General features: G+C 40.1%; 1 protein-coding gene across 1 annotated transcript in view; it reads right to left on the reverse strand.

Annotated features, from left to right (window-relative positions):
- Window positions 1–394: 394 nt before the first annotated feature.
- mast2 (microtubule associated serine/threonine kinase 2) overlaps window positions 395–27,043 on the reverse strand; it is a 153,009-nt gene continuing 126,360 nt past the window's right edge. The window contains exons 6-30 of the mRNA XM_053499315.1: window positions 25,233–25,308; window positions 24,763–24,783; window positions 22,396–22,474; window positions 19,464–19,618; window positions 16,724–16,799; window positions 15,590–15,799; window positions 13,598–13,699; window positions 12,663–12,795; window positions 11,958–12,034; window positions 11,761–11,873; window positions 11,455–11,663; window positions 10,601–10,739; window positions 10,101–10,233; window positions 9,842–10,007; window positions 8,869–8,970; window positions 8,608–8,730; window positions 8,345–8,454; window positions 8,032–8,186; window positions 6,553–6,836; window positions 6,246–6,434; window positions 4,928–5,154; window positions 4,701–4,823; window positions 4,480–4,616; window positions 4,194–4,378; window positions 395–3,728 (exon numbers count right to left, since the gene is read on the reverse strand). Coding sequence (XP_053355290.1) covers window positions 1,819–3,728; window positions 4,194–4,378; window positions 4,480–4,616; window positions 4,701–4,823; window positions 4,928–5,154; window positions 6,246–6,434; window positions 6,553–6,836; window positions 8,032–8,186; window positions 8,345–8,454; window positions 8,608–8,730; window positions 8,869–8,970; window positions 9,842–10,007; window positions 10,101–10,233; window positions 10,601–10,739; window positions 11,455–11,663; window positions 11,761–11,873; window positions 11,958–12,034; window positions 12,663–12,795; window positions 13,598–13,699; window positions 15,590–15,799; window positions 16,724–16,799; window positions 19,464–19,618; window positions 22,396–22,474; window positions 24,763–24,783; window positions 25,233–25,308 — 5,234 coding nt within the window. The 3' untranslated portion in view covers window positions 395–1,818. The remainder of the gene's footprint in view (window positions 3,729–4,193; window positions 4,379–4,479; window positions 4,617–4,700; window positions 4,824–4,927; window positions 5,155–6,245; window positions 6,435–6,552; window positions 6,837–8,031; window positions 8,187–8,344; window positions 8,455–8,607; window positions 8,731–8,868; window positions 8,971–9,841; window positions 10,008–10,100; window positions 10,234–10,600; window positions 10,740–11,454; window positions 11,664–11,760; window positions 11,874–11,957; window positions 12,035–12,662; window positions 12,796–13,597; window positions 13,700–15,589; window positions 15,800–16,723; window positions 16,800–19,463; window positions 19,619–22,395; window positions 22,475–24,762; window positions 24,784–25,232; window positions 25,309–27,043) is intronic.

Below are 27,043 nucleotides of genomic sequence, written 5' to 3' on the forward strand. Positions count from 1 at the left end.
TACTGTACAGACCACAGATCATGTGACTACTTAATTCTCCTTATTAAGAAGATAAACAAATCAAAGTTAGCTGAAAACTACAGTAGGGTTATTTTTTTTTTGTTTGTTTTTTTAAACTGAGAATTCCAGGACTGATCCGTCCTACATAATCCGATTTTGCTATGAAACGACATCCATGGATACGCTGCGACTTACTACAGAATCTAAATCAGCTTTAGGTTTTTATTAACTAAAATATAACAGCACTAAATAAAAGTATTTGATATTTCGTAAATGTCAGAGCACAAAAGGAGAAACGCAAGAGTGCACTTAAACTTCCACAGGCATCTGATTCACTCAGATGGAGTTGGTGTAAACACATAAAATAGAGCCGAATGACAGTTAAACAAAGGGGTTAAATGATTGGTCAAACCCCCGAAGACCCCACCAATCTCTGGGATCTAAGCGGACTGTATTTTATTAGTTTTCATTTTCATGACACAAAGTAAAAAGGGAATTGTGCAAATACATCCTTGCCTGCTAGTAATAAATGTCTAAATCAGACACAGCTGAAATGGCAAAGACAAAATCTAAATCTAAGATACACTCGTATATAAAACCGACACAGAACTTTAAATATTCATTTATATAAGCGCGCGCGCACACACACACACACACACACTCGCTCGTTAACAAGCCTGTACAAGTTGTCCAACTTTAAAAGATTAGTGGCAGATATACAGAAATAACACAGCAAGTTGGTCCAGATCCTAAAAATAAAAAAAGTTATCAATCGTTTATTAACGATGCTAAAAAAAGAAAAAAAAAAAGAGAGCAGGGGCTAGAAATAAAAACAATACAACATTTCTGATTCAGAGTGCTCTTTTTTTCCAGACATTAAAATCAGATGATGCCATTAATTTCAGTCCATCATATACAATCATCTACACATCAAGAATGTACAGTGCATGTGAACAGAGATGATCCTTATCCATCCATCCTAATAATCTGGCAGACGATTTAGAAAGTAAGTTTCTAAAGATCCGTATGAGGAGTTACAGCTAAGCACCCGGAAAGAAACACAAGATGGATATATGAAAGATATGACGTAATATTTTTTCTTTTTTAATCACACGTTTATGTTACGCTTTTCCTCTTAGCTGGTAAACCTGTTTGATTTATTATTTAAGCTATTGTGTGGGGAAAAAACACCACAATAAAGCATAATTAACTGGACCACCATTGAGATGTGTGTAATAATTCAGAAAAATCAAGCATGCAGTTTGTATGGCCCTCAAAATTCTGACAGAAAATAATGGCAACTGATGGAAAAACCACAGTGGTCTTTTTCAGCCAACTCAATGCAGGATTCTATCTACTACATTAATAGAAATTGCTAAGCATACGCTGATTTTATTGCTGAGATACATCTTACCCCTCCATCAATGAATGGCGAACTGACCTACAAGTGAGGACTTTTAAGTTTATTTTTTATTAAGGCACCACTAAATCTAAAAACAGCGAAGTGTGAATCTACAGTAATATTCAAGTGAACACAATTTTTGTCTTTCAAACGGTTTATTTCTAGCCCCAGATTTTCTTTTTTTTTTTGTCCTGAACTTAATATAAAACAATGCCGAGAAAAGCAGTAAAGAGGAAAATAAAAGCAATCCAAAGCCCTCAACACAAAACAATCTACAATGGAACTGCTGAGCTCAATTGCTTGGATTTTCTTCCTTCACATCTTTTCTCTCACATTTAGTGTGAAGAATTAAAAAACAAAAAAAACAAAAACAAATGTAAGCTATTTAAGTGGTCACTTTTTTCTGTGCAAGGCTGCTATGTCTTCTTGCTGGATTTGTCTTGCTGTGTGGAGGACGTTGGTTTGGCCTGGCTCTGGGAATGTGCTTCAGGGCTGGGCCTATGAGGGGCGGTCATCTGTGGAGTCCCCGTCCTCTCCTGGGACTCTCCCGGGCCTGACGTGCTGTCTTTAGGGGTGGAAGGCCTTTTTGATGCTCTTGCATTCTCCTGGAATCTCTGTGAGGTTGAAGGTAACTCTGATATTGCCGGGGACTGTCGCGTAGAGGATTCGGACTGTCGCGGTGTTTGGGAGACAGGAGCAACAGATGGAAAAGTCTTTTCAGGAGTACGAGAACTGTTCAAATGGGAATCTTTGCTTTTTGGCTGCAACATTTGTGCCTGGGGTTTGGCGTCCTTGCTCCGCTCAGTTGCTTCTTTGGTCCCTGGGATGTTGAGCTTGACCGGCCCAAGCACACTCTTGGCCACCGTGGCCAGCTGGGAAACCACTCCACTCTCAGATCCTGTGGAACTACAGGAAGAAGAGGAAGAAGAGGAGGAGGAGGAGGATGCAGTGACGGCAGCGGCGGCAGCAGCAGCTGCTTGTCTCCGGTTGTCTGCCTCCTTCATTTCCTTTGTAATGCCTCCAGCTGAAGGAGTCGGGGTTTGTGGCTCCCGGGTTATGACAGGCACTGTGCTGGTCTCTTGCTTGCTGCTCACTTTGGCTGTCCTACGATCTGGAGAAGACGCCGAGGGTTTGATAAAAGGGTCCTTGCTGACAGTAGTAAACGCGCTACCAGGTGTAGAAAAAGTGCTGGTCAGAGAGCTGGGCTGAGGACCAGGTGATTTACTGCTGGACACAATATTCTGAACCTTTCCCTGTCTCTCGCTGGATTTTTCTGGTAGTGCTGAGGTAGAGGCGGCAGAGGGGGTAGATATCTGGCTCTGGGAGGGTTTTCGCTCAGAGGTGTTGGCTGCTAATGATGGCTGAGGGGAGCAGGGCTGAGCCACCGTGCAGGGAGTGAGAAACGGTGTAGTTAAAGCACCAGGTCCTGTCCTGACATGTGGGGATCCTATCACACTTGTGGGACGAAGCACATGGCTGGGGGGGACGTAAGTGGTCCTGCGTCCATCCTGACTGTCCTCTGAACCCTCGTCCGTCTCATCCTCGGAGGAATCCACTTCATGGATGGCATCCTGCTTCTGCAGGGACTCTCTGCGTTCGGCGCGATCCTGACGAATAGCTGACAGCTTGTCCTTCAGCTTGCTCTTACCCGGAGCCAGTCCCAGCGATCCTGTGGCAGAATCTGGGCCTTCCTGCCGACCCAGCTTACGGGCTAAAGGCTTCTGCAGGGTGCCCTTTTCTGCTGGAGAAACCCTCCCTCCCAGAAGAGTCTCACTAGCGCACTCTTGCAGGCTCTGCAAGCTCGGCTCCCGCTGGAGCATCTCCTTTTTAAACTCGACGTGTGAGATTTCCAGACTGTGCTTGCGCCCTGCGCCCACCGGCAGCTTCTTATCGGAGGCGGACGAAGGAGAGGGAGACGATGATGACGACGAGAGCGAGGCTGCCAGTTTCTCGGCTGACTGTACGCGTTTCAGGAGAGGGGAGCGAGGCGGGTCGGCGCTCTTCGGACGAGCGATCTGGCGTACCAGCGGAGGAGAGGAGTGCAGCTTTACAGGAAAGGACTGGCCGATAGAGGAGCTCAGAAGTGCATGGCTGGCCAGTGGAGAAGGAGAGCGCTGTGGGGAGGTGCTCTGGGGCGTCGGTGAGGGAGTACGGGCCAGCGGTGACAGGGGAATGTTACCAGCAGACTTGCGCCGGGGGGAGCGGTACTGGCGCTGCAGTTTCGGGGCCAGGCCGTGCAGGGAACTGGGTCGGATCTGACCAGAGCTAGCTGGAGAGTTTGGCACGCTGGAGCTGGGAGAGCTGCTCTGAGACGAGTTTCCTCCAACTGCAGTAACAGGGGGAAAAATAAATAAACAATTGACTATAGTGTTCGACAAATGATTCAAATATACATTAAAAATTTATCATCATCAAATTATATAAGCAAACTGGGAACAGTATTAAAGAATAAATGATCTATAACAATGTGTAACTGGTGATTATAATATATAATATGCTGTTTGTTTGTCTGGTAATGCTTACGCAGTCAGGACTGGTGTGAATGAGACAGAACGTTCTTTATACAGTACAGAAGTGTTACCACCCAGGTGTTAAGTCAAAGTAAAAGCGTCAAAAAAAGAATCTGCGTCCCATTTGATGCCCAATCGTTAACTTTATAGCCAGGAACGCTATTGCAATTACTGTACCACAACATAGGGGTCAAATGCAGAAGGAGAGAACATCATTAACAACTTTTTATTACACAGTCTTACAGCTTTAACAAAGCACATGGTGTGGCTAAAAACTTTACCAGAGTGAGCCGAGTCCGGTGTGGAGCGATAGCCCTGTGTTGGAGAGCGAGGGGACATGTGCGTGGGAGATCCAGGCACACTCTCACCAGATGAGACCGAACGATTCAGGGATGACAAACTACGACTGGTGTGCAAGAGAGACGCCTGTTTAGTGATCTTTCGAAAAAGGGAAGTCCTCTTCTTACTGCAAGATAAAGAAACAAAACACACCACTGCCATCAAATACAAAGAACGTATTAAATAGGATATATATGGTTATAAAAAATATGTAATACATCACATCACCTGTCCTGTCCCTCTCGTGTTTTGGTCTTTTTGTTTCGCCGAGCCATTTTAGACTTGTAGCTGCTTTTACGAGCTGGACCAACCTTAATGGAGGTGTTCTCAAAGGGAGTGGCTGATATAGACACCTTGTTTCCACTCTGCATGAAATGAAAGCTAGCTTTAGGTTACACACGCTCAATTTGTAACAATGCTAGAGCATGTGTTTGTCTCTCTATCTCTACCTTGAGAATGAGCTCCACAACCTCCGTGTGAACGAGACCATGGACCGGTTCTCCATTGACGTGTGTGATGAGGTCTCCCTCTCTCAGACCTGCGTCGTGAGCTGGTCCTCCCTCCTCCACATGCTGGGGAAAATAAATAAATAAATAAATAAATAAGCTTTAATTATACAGTTAAAACAGGATCCAAAAATTCCAAATGATCTCTATTAGAGGTCTAGCTAACTCACCCAGACCATATGGTGTACGGTGTAGATATCAGTGTCGCCCATGTAGACACGGATGGCGCGCAGTGTGAAGCCGTACTTCTTGCCTGCTCGGTGAATAACGATGGCTGGTTTCAGAGTGCAAACAGCCGGTGATAGGTCCCTGCTGGGAGACGAGTCCCGAGACGATGGATTTGACGACAGGGAGTGAGGAGACATGGGGCTGGCCAGTGGGGAGGCTCCGTGGTGATCTGGAGGCGAAGGAAATTGGGATTAATGCAATGAAAAATGTAAATTACTCAACCTGAAAAAAACCATATTTAAAAAAAACAATATTTTATATACTGGTTATTAGCAGGTCCAAACACTATCGGGTCTTCAGGCTGATTGATGCTTCTGCTTCTTGTGCATCTGTGCGTCTTACTCCCTATACCATACAGCGTATGCTAAAGTGTACATCCTCAAAAGTTTGGGATCACTTTCTAACTCCGTGGTCGATCCTGATTTTTATTCCAGGCATCCAAATTATGCAATAATCTTTTTTAAACAGTTGATATTAAGATGTTTCTGCTACTTTTGCTCTGTAAATCCTTTATAACAGCTCTAATCTGAGGTAAGGTTAGTTAATTGATGATTTCTGAGGCTGGTGACTCTAAATAAACTTCGTTCAAGTTTTGGTCTTGCTTTCCTGGGAAGGTCTTCATCATGGTGCTTGACGGGTTTTGCAAATTCACTTAACAGTAATGCTTTTTTAAAACATCTATACTTCGTTTATTCAAATAATTACTGACTGTTGTTAATAACCTAATTCCATATGTGTTAATTCATAGTTTTGAAATCCCCAGTATTGTTTAAAAATGTAGAAAATAAATCACTAAACAAAATGTAAAAAAAATAAATGCGATCCCAAGTTCAGTTCAGTGATAATTGCAGCAAGACAAAAAACACACCAGGCAAATGTACAATATAAATGCTCACAAGGCTGCAGGCCAGTTGCGTAGACTACAGCTTAACCCTGTTTAGGTCTGATGCGGGAGCATAAATCAGCCTTGAAATTTTACATTACTTTACAAAATTGACGTATTACGTTGAGGATTATCTGTTTCTTCAAAGAATAAGGCAAACCTACTGTATAAACCAGTTGCCATTTTCACACAATACAATGACATCATAATTTTTCCAAAAGATTTTAATTAACGGTTAGTCTGATTTGAGTAATTAAGACATTGAAGCAAAAGACATTGCTTTAAATCAAAAATACACGAAAACTCTACTAAGTCAGTGTAAAAAGATGCTGAAAATGTTTTCATTCCTCGGGTCACAGAGGCGTGTACTCACTCACCTGTAGGAATCATGAGTGACAGCGCAGTGGCCGAAGCTGATTTGATGACCTTGCTGAGCGGCCGTGACGTGTGTTTCTCGGTGTCTCCTGACAGCAGTCTATGGCGAGCTCGTCGGACTGCCAGGTCGCTGATGGCTTTGGGTGTGGAATTATCCGCTCCCTCGTTACTGCTGCCACCACAACTGCCAGCTGCACACGGGGCACATTACAGACGACAGATGTTAGTCATTCATAATGAGAAGCTTGACCTGCGCATATATAACTGTACTATACAGTAAGTGTAGAGGATTGCAGTGACAGCACTGACGTGTGAGTGTTCCTCGGGTGGCTTGGCTGGAAGTGGATCCTGGTGTGATGGGAGACTCGTCTAGTCGGAGTTCCCTCTCCACTGGGAGTTCTGGGATGGCAGAAGGGAGCTCTTCACTGCGTTGAGCCCTGAGCGGAGTCTTCCTGGCGCTCTCTTCCTCGGTGGAGATGGCGAACCGAGGCATTTCGATGATTGCGGAGCAGCAGCGCCGGCGCACCGTTAGAGGGGGGCTGGAGTCGCTCTCGGTGTGTGAGGACTCGGATACTGACAGGCGTTTGCGCAATCTAAATACAAAGGCATGTGTAGGTTACTACACAATCCGAAATGAGCCGGAGAATAGAACTATATGATGAGAGAAATTAATAAGAAAACTGAATCTAATGATTTTAAAATATAATAAGCAATCGTGATTAATATAATCAATATACCAGAATACTAATTATATTACTGTTGGTTCTACATAGCATAAGGGAATCTGTGAGTGAAAGTTATAGCTCAGTGGTTAAGACACTGGACTGTAAATTGGAAGGTTATGAGTTTACATTTAAGGATTTTTTTCACTTTTTCTCCCTAATTTAGTCATACTCAATTCCCAGCACTCCTTTGGTAACCACCATGTTGCTTGCCTTTTCTTTTTTTCTCTAATCAACACCTGAACTATTCATCAGCCGAACAGCGACTTTGCTTTAGTTAAAAGGCTAGAATAAAAATGTACCACTGTGGATTACAGTATATTATAGATGACGCACTGCCTGGCAAAAAAAAATTCACACACACTAAGATTTTATTTAATCACAGTTAGCCATGTGTAAAAAAGATTCCTCATGCTCCCAGATCCTCTCTTTTACAACTTGAGTCCAGGAGTATGGCCTGTGCCAACAGGGAAAAAAAAAATCCATAGATGTAATATACCTGGTCATTCAGTACATTCAGGTCATCAGCTGAGTGACTTCATCTTATTGCCACTTAGCGTCTAGACCTGAGCAAGTGAAGCAACCTCAGATCCTTATACTGCCTCCAGAGGATTGTACAGTGAACACTTTATGAGAAGCTTCCTTTCTTACCCTGATGCCCAGATTGCTCTGGAATAGGATCAATCTGGACTGATCAGACCACATGACCTTTTCCTATTGCTCCATATTTCAATCTTAAGGCTTCTTCACAAATTAAAGCCTTTTTTTCAGATTAAAAATTGGTTTTAACGGTTTAGTCTTAATCCTGAGAGTTCTCATCACATTGTTTGTATGAACATTCTCTTGCAGTAATTTAAAATCCTCACAGTTGTTTCATTTGCCTGATTTAGCCCAATTATTCAGATCCTTCATTTTTATTTCTTTGGGCAGGTAGTGTGTTTTGAACGCCATTTAAGACCCTCATTTTTTCCCCCTTTTTTTTAATAACCCAGATGTACAACATACATACAAGTCCACTAATCACAGTAACTACTAAAAGAGCTTCAAGATAAAGCAGATCACGTACATTTCAGGTGAGCCCACCATCCAGCTTCGGTCCCGAGACTTGAGGCTGCTCAGACTGTCGAGTCGCTCTGTGCCCTCCTCACTGAGGCTGCGCTTGGTGGGTGGAGGAGTGCGCTTCTCTTCGTGCAGAGACAGACGCTCCATACTGCTGTACACCTGATCAGGAAAACACGGTCACGGTACATCAGGTCTCCATGAACGTGTATAGGATGGAGGGGATTTTTTTTTTTTTTTTTTTATTTCACTGAAAATCTGAGGGTGAATATTTAAATCCTAATGGTTTATGTGATTAGGTATGGAAGTGCATTCTTTACCTTATTAAATCGTGGGGAGCAGGAGGAGAACTGACGAATCTCCACATGCTCATCATCATTTGTGTCCTCCTCTTCCTCGGAGTCCACATGGTGATACCTGTCTGAGCGAGCTGGGGGGGATTGGGGGGGGGGGCAATGCAGTAAAAACTGACTCGGGCTATGCATCAAGTGTGAGACTGACAGATAAATGTAGTGCACACTTCTTTATTCATTTCTTTTTTTTGACTCCATAGCTAGTAAGACACACAAAAAAAAAGACTTACTGTCAAAGTAGCTGGTATCCTCCTCAGACTCGAGCTGAGGGATGAACTCAGCTTTCTGCCTCAGGAGACTGTTCCAGTCTAAATCAATGAAGAACCTGTGCTGCTTCACCTCAAACGCACTTCCTACAAACAAATAGTAAAGGGGAAAAAAAATCATCATCTTAAATACTCCAAAAAACATCACACCATAAAAATACAACAGCAAAAAAAACCACACTTGCTCTCCGGTCTTTGTGTTATGCGTTATGTGTGAGTGCAGACCTGTTCCCAATCGCTCCAGTGGGTTTTGTCGGAGAAGTTTAGAGATGAGGTCTTCAGCGTCTGGAGGTAGAGCTTCATCACCCTCGGGCCACACTATCTCATCTGCAGCAAAAAACAAACAAACAAAAAAAACAGACAAAAAAAAAACAAACACTTGTTTAATTAGTGTGGAGTAAAAACAACCATGAGAACAATAATCTGCTTTTCTCCCCAATCATCCTCCCTTTTCCTATTTTCAGTGCCCTCATTGGGTCCACAGCGATCCTAACCCATTCACATCCCATCTCGATCACCATGTAGCTTTCACACACACACTTCCATTCTCCTTATGTTCATACATATTTTCCAGACCAGATAAGGATGTAGCTTAAGTACATTATTACTTCCAAGTGTACTTAGACACTCTGACAGTACACAACACAAATAGTGAATATCTCTCCTGAAAAAACTGGTTGACTTACGAACAATTTTTCCGTTGCAGGAGCCTGTTTGTAAGTCATATTTGTTCTTAAATTCGACAAAGTGAGTATTATACGTCTTTGACACAAATATACAATGTAAAGCATACCAATCTACTTGACTAAATTTGTCCTCTACACTGCCATCATGTGGCCAAAACCGTAATCATATTCATTATTCACACATATACATATATATATATATATATATATATACATACATACACACACACGTACCCACACACACACACACAATATACCAGACGTTTTATACATTCACTTACACACTAAACACATTGTATATAATTTCTAAATATTGGAGTCTGGTTCACTGCAGTGTTTATTTTTTGTACAACACACATAAGCTACATACAGTATGTGATTAAACCATGGTCCGTTCAGATCTGCGGAAATTCGTAATCTGAATGTTCGTAAGTCGGAGAATAACATTTAGTTGAAAGCAAAGAGTGCAACCTTTTCCCATCCATCATTATAAGAGTAAATGTGCAACTAACCACTAATGACTTGTCCAAACAGCTCCTCGGGTGTGTCTCCGAAGAAAGGTGCACAGCCCACCAAAAACTCATACAGGATTACTCCCATGGCCCACCAGTCCACTGGTTTCCCATAACCCTGTCTGAGGATCACCTCCGGGGCGATGTATTCCGGTGTACCACACACCTATCAGTTAAACAAGTTTTAAGCACAAAACTAACACATAGACAAAGAAAAAAAAGAACCGGAGACTCTCACTGAGTTATAAAATGTCCTCACCTGTTTGTCTAGGAACTCGCGTGTGTCTTTCTCAATGTGGCCCTCATACAGGTTAGTGGTGAGACTCATAAGGCCAATCTTTGACAGACCAAAGTCTGTTAGTTTGATGTGTCCCATTGATGTGATAAGAAGACTGAAAGGAAACAAAAAAAGAAGAAAAAAGAAATAAAAAATTATAAACCATACCAAACAAGAAGGAAATTGTGTGTTTCAAGTTTTGTCTTTCCATGAGTTTCGGTATGTGTGTTACAGTCTTCTTATCAATGTGTGTCTGTGTGTACATGGCACAGTCCACATGTGTTTTTGTGTGTCACTCTTTGTGTCTTGTGTCACACTCTTAACTCGTGTGTGTGTCTGTCAGTCTATATTTCTTTGTGTCTCTTGCTTGATCTGTACAGTATGTATGTCTCACAGTGTGTGTGAGTGTGTGTGTGTGTGTGTGTGTGTGTGTGTGTATGCATGCATATGCATGTGTGTGTGTGCCTGTGTTGAGCTCTCACTTGTCAGGTTTAAGGTCACGGTGTACAATGCCATAGTTGTGCAGGTATTCCAGTGCGAGTACAGTTTCAGCAAAGTACATGCGTGCCATATCCACTGGCAGAGCGCCGATGTTCTTCAGCAGAGTGGCACAGTCGCCCCCTAAACACAACCACATAAAATAAAAATACATCAATCACATTTAAGAAGCTTTATTAAAAGTATTTAATTTATGCACAGTTTTGGGTAAATCTATGTTCTCCACATATCAACATGACCAGCATGCTCAGTTTAACCTGATGCTATTTACTATGTACATATGACTATATCAAACATATGACTATATCAAACTGATTTTTTACAACAAATGTTTTTGTTTCTTCACATTAGGACTGCTTGTAGGTTGAAATCTAAAATTATATTAAATATATTAAAAATATTTATTTATATTTTATTACGACCTTTGATTTACACTACCGTTTAACAATCCTTTAACAATGCGCATGCGGTACCAGTGTGTGAACACACAATATACTGTACACAGGTGTAATTTCCAACCCAAAGCTCATGGTAATGCCAGATTCTCTCTCCTTTACTCCTTTTTGTTTTAAATCTCATAACCGTTTTCTTTTATTCTACTATTTCTGTTAAGTTGTAAGAGCTGGTTTGACTTCTATATAAATCAGGCCTCTGTGGTCAAAGTGCTAAAATGTCGGTCTTTAACAAAGTCATCTGATCTATGTATGAGCATGTGTGTAGATGGCAGTGCTACAGGATTCTGAATTTCTATGACATTCATGTGAGCACTTACTGTATTTCTCATCACGATTTAATTCTGTTTAACATTGGTGCTGCCACATATAAAAGTGTGTCTTACCCTCCACATACTCCATGACCATACAGAGATGTCTGCGTGTTTCGAAGGAGCAGAAAAAGCTGACGACGAACGGGTTCTCGGCAAACGTGAGGATGTCCCTCTCCACGAACGCCTGCTGGATCTGGTTCCTCAGAATCAGGTTCTGCTTGTTGATCTTCTTCATGGCAAAACGCTGACGTGTCTCCTTATGCCTTACCAAGAACACAGCGCTGAAAGAAAAACATATCATTATTAAGTAACTATAGTGCTCTGTACAGTATAACATTTTGTTTTTGAATTAAGGCAGGTTTTCATATGATTTCTTACCCGTAGGCTCCGTTACTGATAAGTTTGATGGTCTCAAAATCCTCTTCTCTTGGTGTTTTGGTCTTGGGCTGTGGCTGAGGTGGCTGAGGTGGCTGTACTGCAGCACCTCGACTCTGAAGAGACACGTTTATGAGCATCAGACACATAAAATGACATCCTTTAATTCACGTTCTTCATAAACCTAGTGCTCGACTTACCTCTGAGGAGACAGCGCTACAATCGGTCTCTGATGTTTCAGAGTTTCCACCGTCATAACTGGTCAGCTGGGCCATTTCTAATCAGAGGACAAGAGTGACTGTGTTGAGCTAAAGTCCTGACAAAGTCTTGTCATTCTGCTATATATCTCAAACATTTAATAAAACCAAATGAAAGTTTTTAATGCAATACAATGAAAGTTTTTTTTTTTCTTATGCAATAGTTACAAAAGAGTCTAATAAGTAAATACTTGTATTTTTCCCTTCAGCATGTACTCTAAGCGTACAAGCACTAGACTGCTTGCTTTTACTATGTAGGTGGAACATCATGAACAAAGTGTTTTATCAAACATTAGCATTTAGGCTATTGACAAAAATACCAATGAATACCAATGAATTTTACAATAGTTTAAAAACTATTGTTTCTATATACATCTAGAACATTACATTTCCTGAATAACACAGTTTAAACTTTTATTAACATTGCACAAAATTAAATTGATGCTTCTTAACCACCTCACACTTACTTCCCATAGCTACTGTACGAATATTGAGTTGAGGCTTTTGTGAAAATATACACCTTGTCCTATGGTCAAGTCCTAAGGATTTCATTATGTAGGATACAACTAGAGAATCCTGCATCTCTGTTAACAAATAAGACAAACATTACGGCCCTTAAATGTACAGTAAAGCACTACAAAAATTCACCTTCCAGCGGGTCTCTAGTAAGGCCCAGCTGACTGATGATGTAACGAGGGATGTCTGATTTGATTCCCTGGCCTTCTTTTGCATGGCCTTCGGCAGCTTCCAGCAGGTGATAGAACTCCTCGGGATCGAATTCCTATCGCACAGAGAAAAGAGCAAAATAAGACGTCTTTAACAAAGCCTGAAGCATGTTCGGAGCATTGTGGGTTTCAAGTCTAAATCGTTCTATGCTGAATAAGTAAATAGCTGAAGTACTTAACACGCTGTAGTAAAAAAAAAATAAAAGTAAAAGATAATGACAATGTTAAATTTAACGATTCAATTGATAACTGTTCCACCTCTACCTTTTGTTATATGCTTAATTTACAGGAACACATATTACCATTAGCATGATTGCTGAAGTATGATAAATGTGATTAAACTCTCAGGAATCACTACTGCAAGGCTATTGTAGGGAAAGACATTATACTGCATCATTCCGACATGAAACTGCACTATTTTCACCTAATGTCAAGAAAACTGATTTGTTTGCGACCTATACACAGTCACTTACACCATCAGATTAATGCTATGCTTGGTGTGTTCATCAGGCTTTTTCAAAAAATCTTTAATAGAAGATCGATAATGACAAATTAAGTTATTTCTGTCAAAAAATAACTTCATGCATGCAATCATTTAAAACATTTACTTCCTTCTTGTACAACTCTACTTGTTTTGGTTTATAACTTAGTTTTTGTCCACATGTCAATCAATTCCTGCAGACAGCCAATTCTTAAGAATGAGTCTTTCAAGACTGATAGGTTCACTGTGCAGCTTTCCTCGCTGCAGCAGATTCCTTCGCTTCATTAACTCCTGAAAACACTGAACACTTAGCATACAGACTAAGAATAACAGCGAGGTTTAACAATGCATCAGAAAGACAGAACGTAGATGTTTACCAGACACTCCAGCAGCCTCGCAGGCCGAGCGATGATGATCATCAGCCTCTTAATGAGCTGGGTGACAAAGGTCACCTCCACACTCTCCGAACGCTCATGAGCCTGTGCGTGATTAAATAAAGAATAAAAAATAAAAATAAATAAATAAATGAATGAATAGGAAAATCACTTTATAATTTCTTGTTACTTTCCTTGACGAGAGATTATAAGTAATAACTGCATTTTGAAGTAGTAGTACACATTTCTCAACATGTGAAGAAAAAAACAACAACAAAGTCTCCGGATTAAATAAGCACTTTAGATATGATAAATTTTTTAATAACCACAAATAAGTGTGCATTCTGAAGTGTACTGGTGTAAAAAAAATAAAAATAAAAATAAAATAAGGTGAATGGGGAGTAATGGATAAGGGCAAATATCGAGTTGATGAAATGGCACAGGGAGACGTGGAATAGAGTCTGGGTGGTTAATAAACACTGGCTGGACTGGGGCTAATAGAGCTGTCTACGGCAGACAACACTTTTCCCTCCGGGGGGATTTCTAATCATCCCCTGAATAATTTATACAGGTAATGAAACCTCCATCGAAACGCACACACATGGTTTAACTGATAGATACTCTAGACGGAGCTCACCACCACAGGACCACAGAGGACACCAGGGAACAAGAGAAAGAGATTTAGAAAAAGAAGAAAAAAAGAAAAAGCTGCAATCCTGCTCTAGGGGGGCCGGGGGTGGTGGTCATGTATGAGGGTCAGGGGCGCATTCTTCAGGAATCATCAGAGGCCAGGCGTCATGGTGACAGGTCAGTGGAACGACAAGATTGGTTCCTGGGGTTTCTAATGATGAAGCTGTTGGAGACTGAGCTATAGCAAGTAAAAGCGATTGGTCATTTGGAAAGAGATAGCTGTCGGGGTCATCCTCACTACGACCTGAATGAAAGACAAGAAAATGGGGGGACATACGTCAATTCACGTCATGTGAATGAGACCTACAACAGAAAGTGTCTGACAAAAAAAAAAAAAAGAAAGAAATTAAATTAAATGATTAGGAAAAAAAAAAGGAAATGAAATATTCCAACCAAATCATACTATAGTATGCGGAAACCAAACCAGAAACAAAACCAGGTCAATCCTCAGGACGGAGCCGCCAAGGTCCCCAGATAACCCTGACAAATCCGGCACAAGCCACGCATCCGTTTCAGAAATCCATTTAGAGAGAGGACTCAACTGTAAACTCATTTCTGTATTGAAGTATCCTCCATTCCCGTTGCTCCAAAATGCTCTGAAGGTGCTCTTCTTCCTCGAGTTTCCTCTGCCACGAAACGCGCGCCATCCTCGCGCTGAGAGTGAGCTCGAGTGCACGTTCCTGTGCGCACCTGCCCCCCGAAAAAATAAAAAACGATTTGCACAGCAGCCTACCGCACCTGTCACTCTTGTTCACCCCCCAAATCCAAACAAGCTAATTAGCCTGGGCTGGGTGATGTCATCCTCGCTCGCCTAAACCCCTACACTAGCACCTAGGTGGGTGTGTGTGTGTGTGTATGCCTCGAGATCAGCGCAGCACAGAGACCCCTGATTCGTTGGTCAGAAACGGCCAACCGAAAGAGCGGATAGTCTGACCGGATCTCTCCTCCTCCATCAGCATCTCTCTGTTTTTACGTCCTTTATCCCCCTCCTTCCACTTGTTTAGGAGAGTCATCCGTCACCAGCGGTGGTTACTGAAGTGTGAAATTAAAATCAGGGAGGTGCTTCCCAACCCTCAATCCCAACCATACTCGCTCTACACATACACATAGTGACACACAATTATGCACGCACACACACGGCGCGATAAAGCCCCTATGATTCCATCTCTGAGATAATCAAGACGTCAGCAGTGTGTCACATGGTAGACATATGACAGGTGACCACCTGTGCAGGCATGTTTGTGATGACATCACTGTGAGTTTAGAAAAAAAACAAAAACAACACACTATCACATCGATACTCACATCCTGCACAAGTTTCTCCAGGTTCTCCTGCAATTCATAGAAGTAGCGCGAGGTGATGAGGCCCTCGCGGGATTTCTCCAGGCAGTCTCGGGACAGCTCGATCACCTGGTGGTGGATGAAGCTCAGGACACCGTCAGCCAGGTGCATGACCTTCTCCGGAGCTGAGGAGGACAGGAACTCGGCCAGACGCACCTCCATCTGTGCCGTGGCCTGCGCAAAGAGGAGAAACGTGACGTTCACTGTGTAGAAATGTCCGGGTTATAACAAACGCTAAAAAGCAATCATTTTACCAAGTATTGTGTTTAGTACGACCTCAAAGTTCGGTATATCCTACTATTAATTAATTCTTGTTATCCATCAAGTTAAATGGCGTATGTCTTACTGCCTGTATATAATTTTCTTAACAGTTTGCACAATAGTGCAGTCCGGCCAAAGTGCAGTTACTGTAGTGTCATCACGGCCTCTAACCTGTGCACGTCGTTCTCTGGTATGACCAGTTTCAGTAAAAACCAGTAAGGCAAAATCTTGTTTTATGGGCATTCAAGTCGAACCGGGACTTTTGAAGACAATTATAAGAGTAAAAACTGCCTTTATTTCTCTATATACTTCCCTGCTACACCAACACACTTATCCCAGTATTTCACTAGTGCTTGGACACCATCAAAGTTAGAAAGATTTATCAGTACACCAGAGCCATGATCAGAGTGCCTGCTTCATGTCTGAACCCTGCCAGGAACTCCTTTAATGCCCCAAACATGTGAAAATGGCTTGATAGTGAGGTCGGGACTGTACGGGGGAATAGGGGAATACTGTAACGCTCAGCCAACTCTTATTCGGTCATGTGCAAGTGGTGCAAAAGAGTAGACAAAAGAGTTGCACCCTGCACACCCATAACATTATTTTTTTTATTAATTATAGCCAACGTATGTTTTTCTCTATAAAGGTTATACAATTGGAATGATAAATCATGATAAATTTTAGAGACGCTGACTTAAATGATTTTGTCCAAATCCAATATAGGAGTTTGTGTGTTATTCCTATCTCATTAAGCTGCACTGATATTTATATTTAGTTGTAGACCTTAATATTAATTAATTAATTAATATCAATAAATTTTCTCTAAATATGTCTCACCTTTGGGAAACGCTCTTTGTAAACATGGTTCATCATGACGATCTCATGGTCGAAGGATATGGGAGAGCGCCCAGGGCTACAAAAAAAACAAACCAAAAAAAAAAGAAAAAAAATTATATAAAATCAGTTTTTTTTTGCAAATTAATGAAACAATTCTATGCTTTAGATTTGCTCCTTCTGGCAGTGTGGAGTTTTAGAGTGTGTATATGCATGTGTGTGTTTGTGTTTGCATTACATGTTTATGTTGGAGTATGGTGTGCTTTGGGGGTGTGGGGGGGGGGGGGTTTGTGTGAGTCACACTAGTGAGCGAGATAGAAATCGGTCATGTGACTGTGTGGATGAGGTCATGCTTTTAGTCATCCATCGACAGCTTGCCTGGTCTATTAGAAAGCCTAATTGAATGAGAACACACTCAAACTGGCACATTAGGTCAACCTCAAGGGTGCAGTTTTCTCTCTCCGCACCAGTGTAATAACCGTCAACAGGTGCGTCCGGACGCCAGGAACGTCTCCGTGAAAAATATCTCAATAAGAGAACTGAGGTTGCAGGAAGAAAAGGTTAGCTCTGACAGAGTGATTGATTGCTCAAGGATGCTGCAGTACCAATCACAGAGAGCGGATTTCTGTTCCTGGCAGACCGTGTGTGTGTGTGTGTGCGTGCACGAATGTCTAAGAGGCTAAATGAAGGAAAAAAATGTCTCAGAGTGATTTTTGCCTTTGTTGAGTGTCAGCTGGATCAATGTGAGGCTGTTGTGCTGGAATGACGTCACACATTTGGACATAATAATGAGGTGCTGTAATGATTTTTATTTTTTAATCAAAGCAGAAAAACAACCTAGTGCTAGTAATTAAAGAAAAAAATCCACACTAATTTAAAAAAAATATTCTCCTGCAAGTTATAATTACATTCTGTGCATATGGAAATGGGATCTTTCTTTTTCGTGGTCATTCTGTACAAGTAAGAAAGAAAAAAAAAGAAAAAAAAAGAAATGGGAAGACATTATATCTGCTGAGAGAGAGAGAGAGAGAGAGAGAGAGAGAGAGAGAGTGTGTGTGGGGGGGGGGTGATTCAGTGATGTGTCATGGCTATTTTGTGTGGCAATAACTGTATTGCACACTGTCTCCAAAATCAACTAAAAAAAAAAATGATTCATTAATTTTATGTTTTTATTTTGGTTGTAAAAATGTTGTCGCCCCTCTATAATCCTACAGGTGGCGCTGAGTAAATCACAATATCTGCATATCTCACAGATTGGCAGGCAGCGTGTTTGTCACACACTAATGCATGTTTGTCACACACTAATGTTTCACAAAAAAGAAATCAGTAAGGGGGCAAACACTTTTTGAAACCACTGTACTGAAACGCAATACAAAACAAATTGCCAGCTAGCATAATAAATAAATAAATAAATAGATCCACATGGCTGCCAGACAGACGCGATCGCCGCACAGACCCTGACACCTCATGTGAGTAATCTAAATATAAATGATATGCGTGTAAACTAATCATATTTCAAGTTGAATAAAACTCGCTAGTCTGTACACCTTATTTGAAACTACACCCTGTGTGTTAGAGACTTACTTATTTATTTCCATTTGTAGTTTTACAGTGCCACTACTGCGTAGATTTTTGAAGAACAAAATCTTCCTCCTTTGTTGTGAACTTATTCAGCTACACTTGGCTCGTTACTTTTCTTACCAGTTATTTATAGAAAAATTGTATAGTAATATAATTTTAATAATATTACCATTATATTATTTTATATGTCTATTTCAAAATACAGTATAACGTATAAAAATCTATTTAGTATTAACACATTTATACACGTTTGTCTTTTCCTGAAGTGTGTATACCTTGTTTTGGCACTGACACTGAGGTAATAAAATGTTGCAGTTCCTCCATGATCCTACAGGTGGCACTCTAAACTATTCACACAGCACAACATTGTGTGTGGTGGAAGCAAATTATTTCCCAAGTTTCTTTAGAGTGGAAACGAACTCTAGAACAAAAAATAATTGTAATATCGAGTGTTTACTCAGTCGCAATACAGATGGCATCGACACCTGGTATCATGATGATATCGTATCAGGAGGTTCCTGGTAATTCCCATCCTTATTGTGTGGCATAAAAAAAAATTATGAATAATTTTTTATTCATCCACAGGCTGGAAAGGAAATTTCTCTATTCCAGCATCATTTCTCCAGGAAAAAATACTCTACATAGCAGACATGACGTCCAGAATGGATGATGACATCTATGTCGAACTTATTAACATAAGGGCATGCGTGTGTGTGTGAGAGTGTGTCTGTGAGGGAAGTATCTCAGCTTATAGAAGGTCATAAAATTAGCATATGATTGCTTTATTTCCTCGCCTCTAATTAAGCAGGAGCGATTTCTCTGATGACGGAGAGTTCTGGAAAGATGTAATGGGAAAAATGCGCTAATAGCCAGTCTAGGGCGCTCATTTAATATTTACGGATCTAATAATCTTGATCTACAAAACCCCCACCGGGATGGAGCAGCGGGGATGGCCACGGTTTTTCCCGAATAAATCATGCGAGAGCGCGAGAGAGAGAGAGAGAGAGGGAGAGAGAGATAAAATGGTTAAGAAAGAAAGAAACTGTAAGTAATGCTGAGAGAGAGAGAGAGAGAGAGAGAGAGAGAGAGAATGTGTGTGTGTGTGTGTGTGTGTGTGTGTGTGTGTGTGTGTGTGTGTGTGTGTGTGTGTGTGTGTGTGCACCTGAGGCTGCGGGAGCGTGGCCGCATGGCCGGCGATCTCCTGCCCTCTTCATCAGTGATGCTCTCAGAGCTGAAGTGCTTGGTGAGGAAGTGCAGCTCGTCTGCAGTGGGCTGGAAGGGCAGCTGGTGCAGCTTCTCCTGGGATGAACATGATGACTGTGAGAAGCAGAGAGGGAGGGGATTACAAAGGCAGAAGGCACGGCGCAAGCTGCGGCAACGGTCAAATGAGTACCTGGTAGATTTGACCGGGTTCTTTAAAAGGACAGAACAAAACCTTAACATGCTGTAGAAATGCTGCGTTCGACCGATTAACTCAGTCGTATGAAAGAGAGTGAGAGAGTGATAAGCTAAAAGCTAAAATAGTTGTCACAGATTTAAGCAGAATATATTTTTTTTGTAACTGACGCTATATGGCTGCGTTCCGTTCCAAAGTGTACTTCAAAGGGTAGTCAGATCAAAGGGAACTTCAACTGACAAAATTCCACTGTTTGGGACACGCTGCAGACGTCACCTACCTGCTGCTGCCACTGTGGAATTTGTGAAATACACAACAGAATTTAAATATTGAATATTATAAAATAATAATATTTAATAATTATAACAATATTTTTATTATTGATATTATTTACTATTGATTTTTTTTTTTTACAGAAAATGATACCATTGTAAAACACACACTATTAAAACATGTATAACTTGTTAATAAATTATTCTATAAATGTACAAGATGTACTAGGAAGACTTTTTTTGCTTGTTTTTTACTAATTACTAGTCTGTAGAATAGAAGAAGGTATTATTTAAAGAATTTATTGATAAAATTAAATACAAAATTATTGTAATATTAATATTATGTTGTCCTAAATAATTACTATATATATATATATATATATATATATATATACACACATACACACACACACACTACCGTTCAAAAGTTTGTGGTCACTTTCTAACTCCATGATGGTTCCTGATTTTATTTCTTTCTACATTGTAAAGAAATGCTGAAGGCATCAAAAAAAAAAAAATCCATCTCTTTTGAACAGTTAATGGTGAGATGTTTCTGCTACTTATGCTCTGTAAAGACTTCATAACGCCTCTAATCAGAGGTGCTGTTAATTGGTCATTTTTCAGGCTGATAACTCTAAATGAACTTCTCGTCTCGGGCAGAGGTAGGTTTTGGTCCTGCTCTCCTGGGATGGCCTTCATGAGAGCCAGTTTCATTATGGTGCTTGATGGATTTTGCAAATGCACTTGACAATACTGTTCTTGCAAGAACTATTACAGAAAGGCTGACCTCTGTGTCTTAAAATAACTAACTTGTTTTTGTTGTTACGTAATTACCTAATCCCATATGTGTTATTTTATAGTTTTGAAATCACCAGTATTGTTGTAGAATGTAGAAAATAAATCACTAAACAAAAACAAAGAAATCTGCAAGTGACCCCAAACTTTTGAACGGTATTGTATACACAAATATATATAGATAGATTTTTAAGTCTCCTCCTTTCACGCTCAGTGTCTGAAAGGGCAAATTATTCATGTCTACTTCCGGCGAAGTGAAGACCTGTTGTTCACTTGTTCCCTACACCCTTCACAGTTTCCTTAGCACCGAGCAGTTTTGCTTCTGGTGGTTTGGAATCGCACACAACATGACTGAACACTCTAAACTGTGCAGTATACTTCGTGGGAAACTTTAAGCCGATCGAAACGCAGCCTATTGTTTCATTTATTTACTGGAGAAATTCAGTTAATAATCTAGTAATAATACTAAGTGAAAAACAATGTTTTTAGGTGTTTTTTTTTTCAATCAAACGTCTGAGTTAGAAGCATTAGTTGAACGCAGCATACGTGGAAAGAGCTTTTTCGCCCCTTTGTACCACAACGGGGGGTTTCCATGCTGTCATTTGTCTTTCCAAGCAAAAAAATAACCATTACTGTTTTTTTTATGCTAAAACACATGCAACCACAGCATATTATAGGACATGGACATTACAGGATCTCAGAAAAAAAACTAACACTGTTAAGAAGTTTGTGTTAGAAGCAAGCACATGCTGCACTACACAGTACAATCCTAACCCTGCGTGTTTCTCAAACATATTTTAAAGTAGATGTCCGGCTTAAAGCTGGACAGCAAGCTTAGTGTAGGAAACCTGATGGGATTTTTGTCAATTTAGATGAGCAATATGATATGAGGATGGAGATGATTTTTTTTTAAACCTACAAGCTAGGTCTCCTCCAACCTCTGCACAACATCCATCACATCTGAGAGGGTTAAAAAACTAAGATAAGAAGTCAGCCACTGCTTCTTTTTGAACTGTTTCTCATGATGTGACAAAGGTCAGCTTAGTGCGCTTAATGGAAAAAAAAAAACCAAAAAAAAAAAAAAACGAACTGCCCTTTTTTTTCTTTAATACACAAGTTAACAGAAGCGATCAGACGGACTGGGAGTGACAAGGGGGAGAAAAATGCCACTCTATCCATCCAAAGCTATTAAACTCATCAATTGCCAACGACAAGTGAAACGACTGAACGACCAAATTTTAATCAGTGTGAGCTATTAATTCATTTTAACAGGCAGACATCAGAATTTTTTTCTGCAAAGTACAGAAAAAAAAAAAAAAAAAGATAGGAATTCAAGGACCGATAGATAGCAGGCCGAAGGAGATTGATGAGGTTTGAGGATTGAGCGGTCTAACAATCAGAGCGCCTTTAAACAAGTTGCATCGATATGAGTCAGCGGTGCTTCATCAGGCTTAAAAGAAAAAGAAAAAAAAAGCTCCTTCAAAGCTGCAGGTTATTCCCACTCCTAATCAATGAGATACGCCCACCGGGGGGAAAGGACTGGAAATCGAATGCAACATTGACACATTTGTCTAGAGCTATTTACAGCCCGTGCGGCACACTCAAAAGCACAAACGCGGATCGGTACTTACAGAGACGGTTGAGCTGGGAGTGTTGGTTCCGTACCCGGAAGAAGGCAACGAGGCAAGAGACCAGCGCCGGCCATCCGTCCTACGGTAACACAGTCACACAGCAACTCGGTCATTTAAGTGTGATCTACTGTACAAACAGTTAATAACTATACGAGCTGATTTAAAACTTAAGAGAATTCAATAACAAATCAAGCAGCCGACTAGACACCAGACATCAGACGTCTGAAGCAGACATGAAAGCAAAATGCGTTCGATTTTATGCTTCCATGATCTTAGCGCAAGCAAGGCAAAAGCATTTTATCAAAAATAAATAAATAAATTTAAAAAAATAATAATTTGTGATGATCAATAAAAACACTGACAAAAACCATGCATGCTTAGTTTATTATCTGATTAGAATTACAGTTATGCAGATAGTTAGATATCTCATGCTGATCAAGCATCCTTAGTAAACACACAGGTTGTGTGTATATATATATAATATCCTAACAACTTTGACATAATTTCGTATTCTAACACCATTTACAATTCTCACTCAAATGATCTTAAATTTTTAACAAGATGTGTAAAAACAAACTAAGTTTAAAATTTTATATTTAATTCTGTGTTGCTATGCAACAGAAACTTGAAGATGGAGAGTTTATTGTTTGCAGTGATGAGGCCACATTTCAGTCAACTAGCAAAACGTTCGCATTTGAGGGGTAAGAAAACTCCAGTGCTGGTGTTTTGATGAATAAATATTTTCTTTTTTTCAACATAAAGTCTGTTTAATTTAGTTTGCTTAGCAACGGAATTACTAAGATGTTATATTTTAACTGATGTCATACTTTTTGGGATAACCTGTATACACACACACTTATGGCCCAAATTCAGCTGTAAACCCAAATACAACAGGAAGCAGTGAGGTAGAGGCGGTTTTCCACAGAAGGTTCAGTAATGTAATTTTTGAGTAGTAATGAAGCATCCGTTTATTTTTTTTTCTTAAATATTCTGCAGTACAGAGTGCCACGGCCAATTAATTACACAAACCCTCAGAAAATATACAGTACAGTATATATTTCTCACAGTGCAATCTGCTAAATCGTTAATTTTGCAAGAGACCATCATCTTTTTTTTTTTTTGGTATTCTTGATGATTCTCTATTAAACATAAGTGAACTGAACCTCACATTTATTTTAATATATGTATATATTAGGCCTTGAATCCAATTTAATGTTTATATTTAAACTCTCCCGAGACAATTCTATTAAAAATTTATTTCAATTTCCACAACTAAAGTTTCCTAAATTCTCTATATTCCCTAAATTCTTTTATATTTAAACTAAATACGTTTTTCATACGTTATATTTTGTCTTAATATTTTATAGCTAAAGTTTTTCTATATTTTTTTCCATGATTTATGATTTTTTTTTTTAAGGTCACAGGTGGTCATATGAGCATTTCACTGCATATTCGTACTGTGTATGTGACAAATAAAATTTGAGAACTTTCTCTTGTAACGCGGTTATACTGTAGTACTTGTTAATTTGCACGTTTTATACAAACTATAATTTGTCTAAGCTACAGTAAGTGCACACAGCAACAGAAAACCATATTAACAGGTTTCTTCAGGTTTTTTTGCTTTATGCCATTGCTCTTATCAGTATTGAGAGTAATGTGTTACAAAGTAATGCGTTAAAGTACTTGGATTACTTTTTTTAATGTAATGAGTAATCTAATGCGATCCAAATCATGATGAACTGTACTTAAGGCCACCGCGCAAAACCGCGTAGGTAATATAGGGGTATTAGTAGTTAACAGATTATGAGTGATGATGGTAGAATAATTATAAAGGTCTTGACTAAAACAACATGCACGAGGAATCACAAAGGAGTTTTCATTTTCTGCAATGGAAAAGTACTTGAACTAGTTACTTTTATCAGAAAGTAACGCTGTAATGTAACTGATTACTTTTTAATGACAATAATTTTGTAATGTAATTAGTTACTTTAAAGCGTAACGTCCCCCAACACTGGCTCTTGTACCTAAAAGCAACAATAACTGTTATAATGGATTGACAATGTAACTAGTTGATCCATGAGCTACACACTCAAACAGTAGGAATATGTCCTTTAGATGTGAAATTAGTCTTGGCTATTATATTATCATGAAGCAGAAGAATCCAGACAGAAGGTCATGCTGGAATTACTAGGAAATTTTAAACAATCAACAATAACGACTAAATTCTGACAAGTCGCAAAGTAAAAGCGTTGCAGCTTGACTGGGGGTGGAATTAGGATGGGGTGACTGGATGAAATGAAGGGCAATGGCACAGACAATGATGCTGGAAACAAACACACACACACACAGAGTAATGAGAAAGAGTACCTGTCAGGCCTGTGTCCGTGACTGTGTGGGGAAAGAAGACAGCATTAACAAGAGTGCAAGTGTGTGTGTGTACATATAAAAGCAATGCTTCGTATTTCCATTAGACAACATTTGCCCCACTGACTGCAGTTTAATTTCCAGGTAAGTACCACCATTGTCCATTAGATGGCACTGTTGATCTACTGAAGACTAATTTAAACATTTCCTTTTCCTCTCCATGAGGTCGCCCTTTCTGTCCAAGTGTTAATTCGTTATCATCTTGTCTGTGGCTTAGAACAGATTCACTCATTAGCTCTCGCCTCGTCATTTTTCAAAGCTACGCAGAACCGTTACAGGATAATTACAAGCGGCTGATAAACGACGGGCGGACGAGACACGGAGACTGGTCTCACTTTGAACAGCAGGAGGTGAAGGAGTGTCTTTTCTCTAAATAAAAAAGTGACACGTCCTGAGCTGTGTGAGGCACTCACCTGCGAGCAGGTACGAAGGAGAAGTGGGCTGCGGTGTTGGGGGAGAAATTGCGTGGGCTGTCCAGTGGGCTGCTCCCTATAAACAAGAGACAGAGAGGAAAAAATGTGAGACGGTGTTACTTCCTTCTGTTCTCGCTATTTCAAAGGATATGAAGCAATTTAGTTTAATCAAGCTCACACTGAAATTCAAAAAACCTGACATATTTCACACTAATCATTTACAGTAAACCAGCTCGCTCCTTTTTTTATTATGTTCTCCTCCTCTTACTTTTTTCTTCCACTCTGTGCTCATTAACTAGCTGTACAACCTCTTTATCACTCTCTTCTCTCCGCTACACAGACAAACCCTTTAAAACTACAAAGTTACTGAAGGACGAAGGAAAAATTTAAAATTATGACTCAAAAGATCAAAAGTTTTTTTTTTTAAAAGTCCTTCCTTCCTGAGTGAACATTAAGTTGAAAATAAATGACAAGGTAAAGTGGAAGGAACAACTAATCTCTCTATTGATGCAGGCCTCACATGAAGAAGGAGAAAAAAAAAAAAGCTTTCATCATTTGTAAAAGAAAGCTTCTCTGGCGATCGATGTGCTCTGTGCTCCCAGGCAAAAAGCATCGAAGAATGTTTTTCAAAAGACCTGCTAAATTGGCTATAAATCTCCAGGCTTCCGTAACTCGTGCCTGGTTTTCTAGCGTGGGGTTTATAAAGAAAACACCAAAAGCCAGACGTTAGCCTGTGGAGAAGTCTAAATCCTCAGGCGTCATTAATCAACCCGGTCAATCCGAGCAGTGTGTGCGTGTGGTGTGTGCTTAGACACCTGACCGAGGAGGGGGCGACGCTGAGGTCACACCCACCTTCGTTAATAATGTATTTGCCAACCGGCCAATGCTGAGAGTTTTAATATTAATGAGCGCATCTTTCTTTGTCAGGAACTGTGAGCTGGGCCGGCACACAGAGAACACGTAGAACAGATCGAGTTAAAAAAATAAACCAGGTCACGGCGAGGTTATTGGGAAGAACATGACACATTTGTGGGTCCAATTTTGTTTAAAACAAAGAAAATATAAATGTATAGCTGTATAAGCTGATCCTGTATCTGCAATGTGCGACAAATTTGACCAAAACACAACCGTTCATCAGATTATTGAGCTCATACTGTCGTGACTTCCTTTCTCTGACTTCCTGACTGGTCTCAGACAAAGTGAGAGTATTCCACACTGGGAGACACACTAGGACACACTAGGACATACTGGGACAAACTCATTCATCACGGTACACCATATCTCTCTCTCTCTCTCTGTTTAACACCAAGCACACCGAAGATGAATCTAGCATTAAGACTAATAGGTGTGGTAACTAGGATTGTTACCTTAATTATGAGGAACAGTAAATTCCTGAATTATTGGCACCCTTAAACATCACTGATTTAGCTATTCCCATCAAAACTATTCACCTTTATTCTTCAGTTTAGAACTTCTCTTCAATCTGGCTCTTCGACCAGCACCTTTAAACAATATCTACTGTATATTTACTTTTTCCCAGAAACTGTACTGTTTATATATTGTATGTGTCTTTAAAATCTATGCAAAATGTATCCCAACTGGAAACCTTAAAGTGCTGACTTGCATTAGTCAGATGAATAAAGAAATAAATGATTGAACGCTACACAAAGAATTTGATTACCATTAAAGAACAGTCAGAATAATACATGTAAAAACGTATTTAAAAAACTATTTTCATAATTCATTTCTTACTATAATTTTTTCTTCAAGTAAGACTCCTCCTTTAAGTTTGCTTAATTTTTATTATTATT

The sequence above is a fragment of the Clarias gariepinus genome, chromosome 6 (genome assembly GCF_024256425.1).
Source record: "Clarias gariepinus isolate MV-2021 ecotype Netherlands chromosome 6, CGAR_prim_01v2, whole genome shotgun sequence".
Lineage (NCBI taxonomy): Eukaryota > Metazoa > Chordata > Actinopteri > Siluriformes > Clariidae > Clarias > Clarias gariepinus.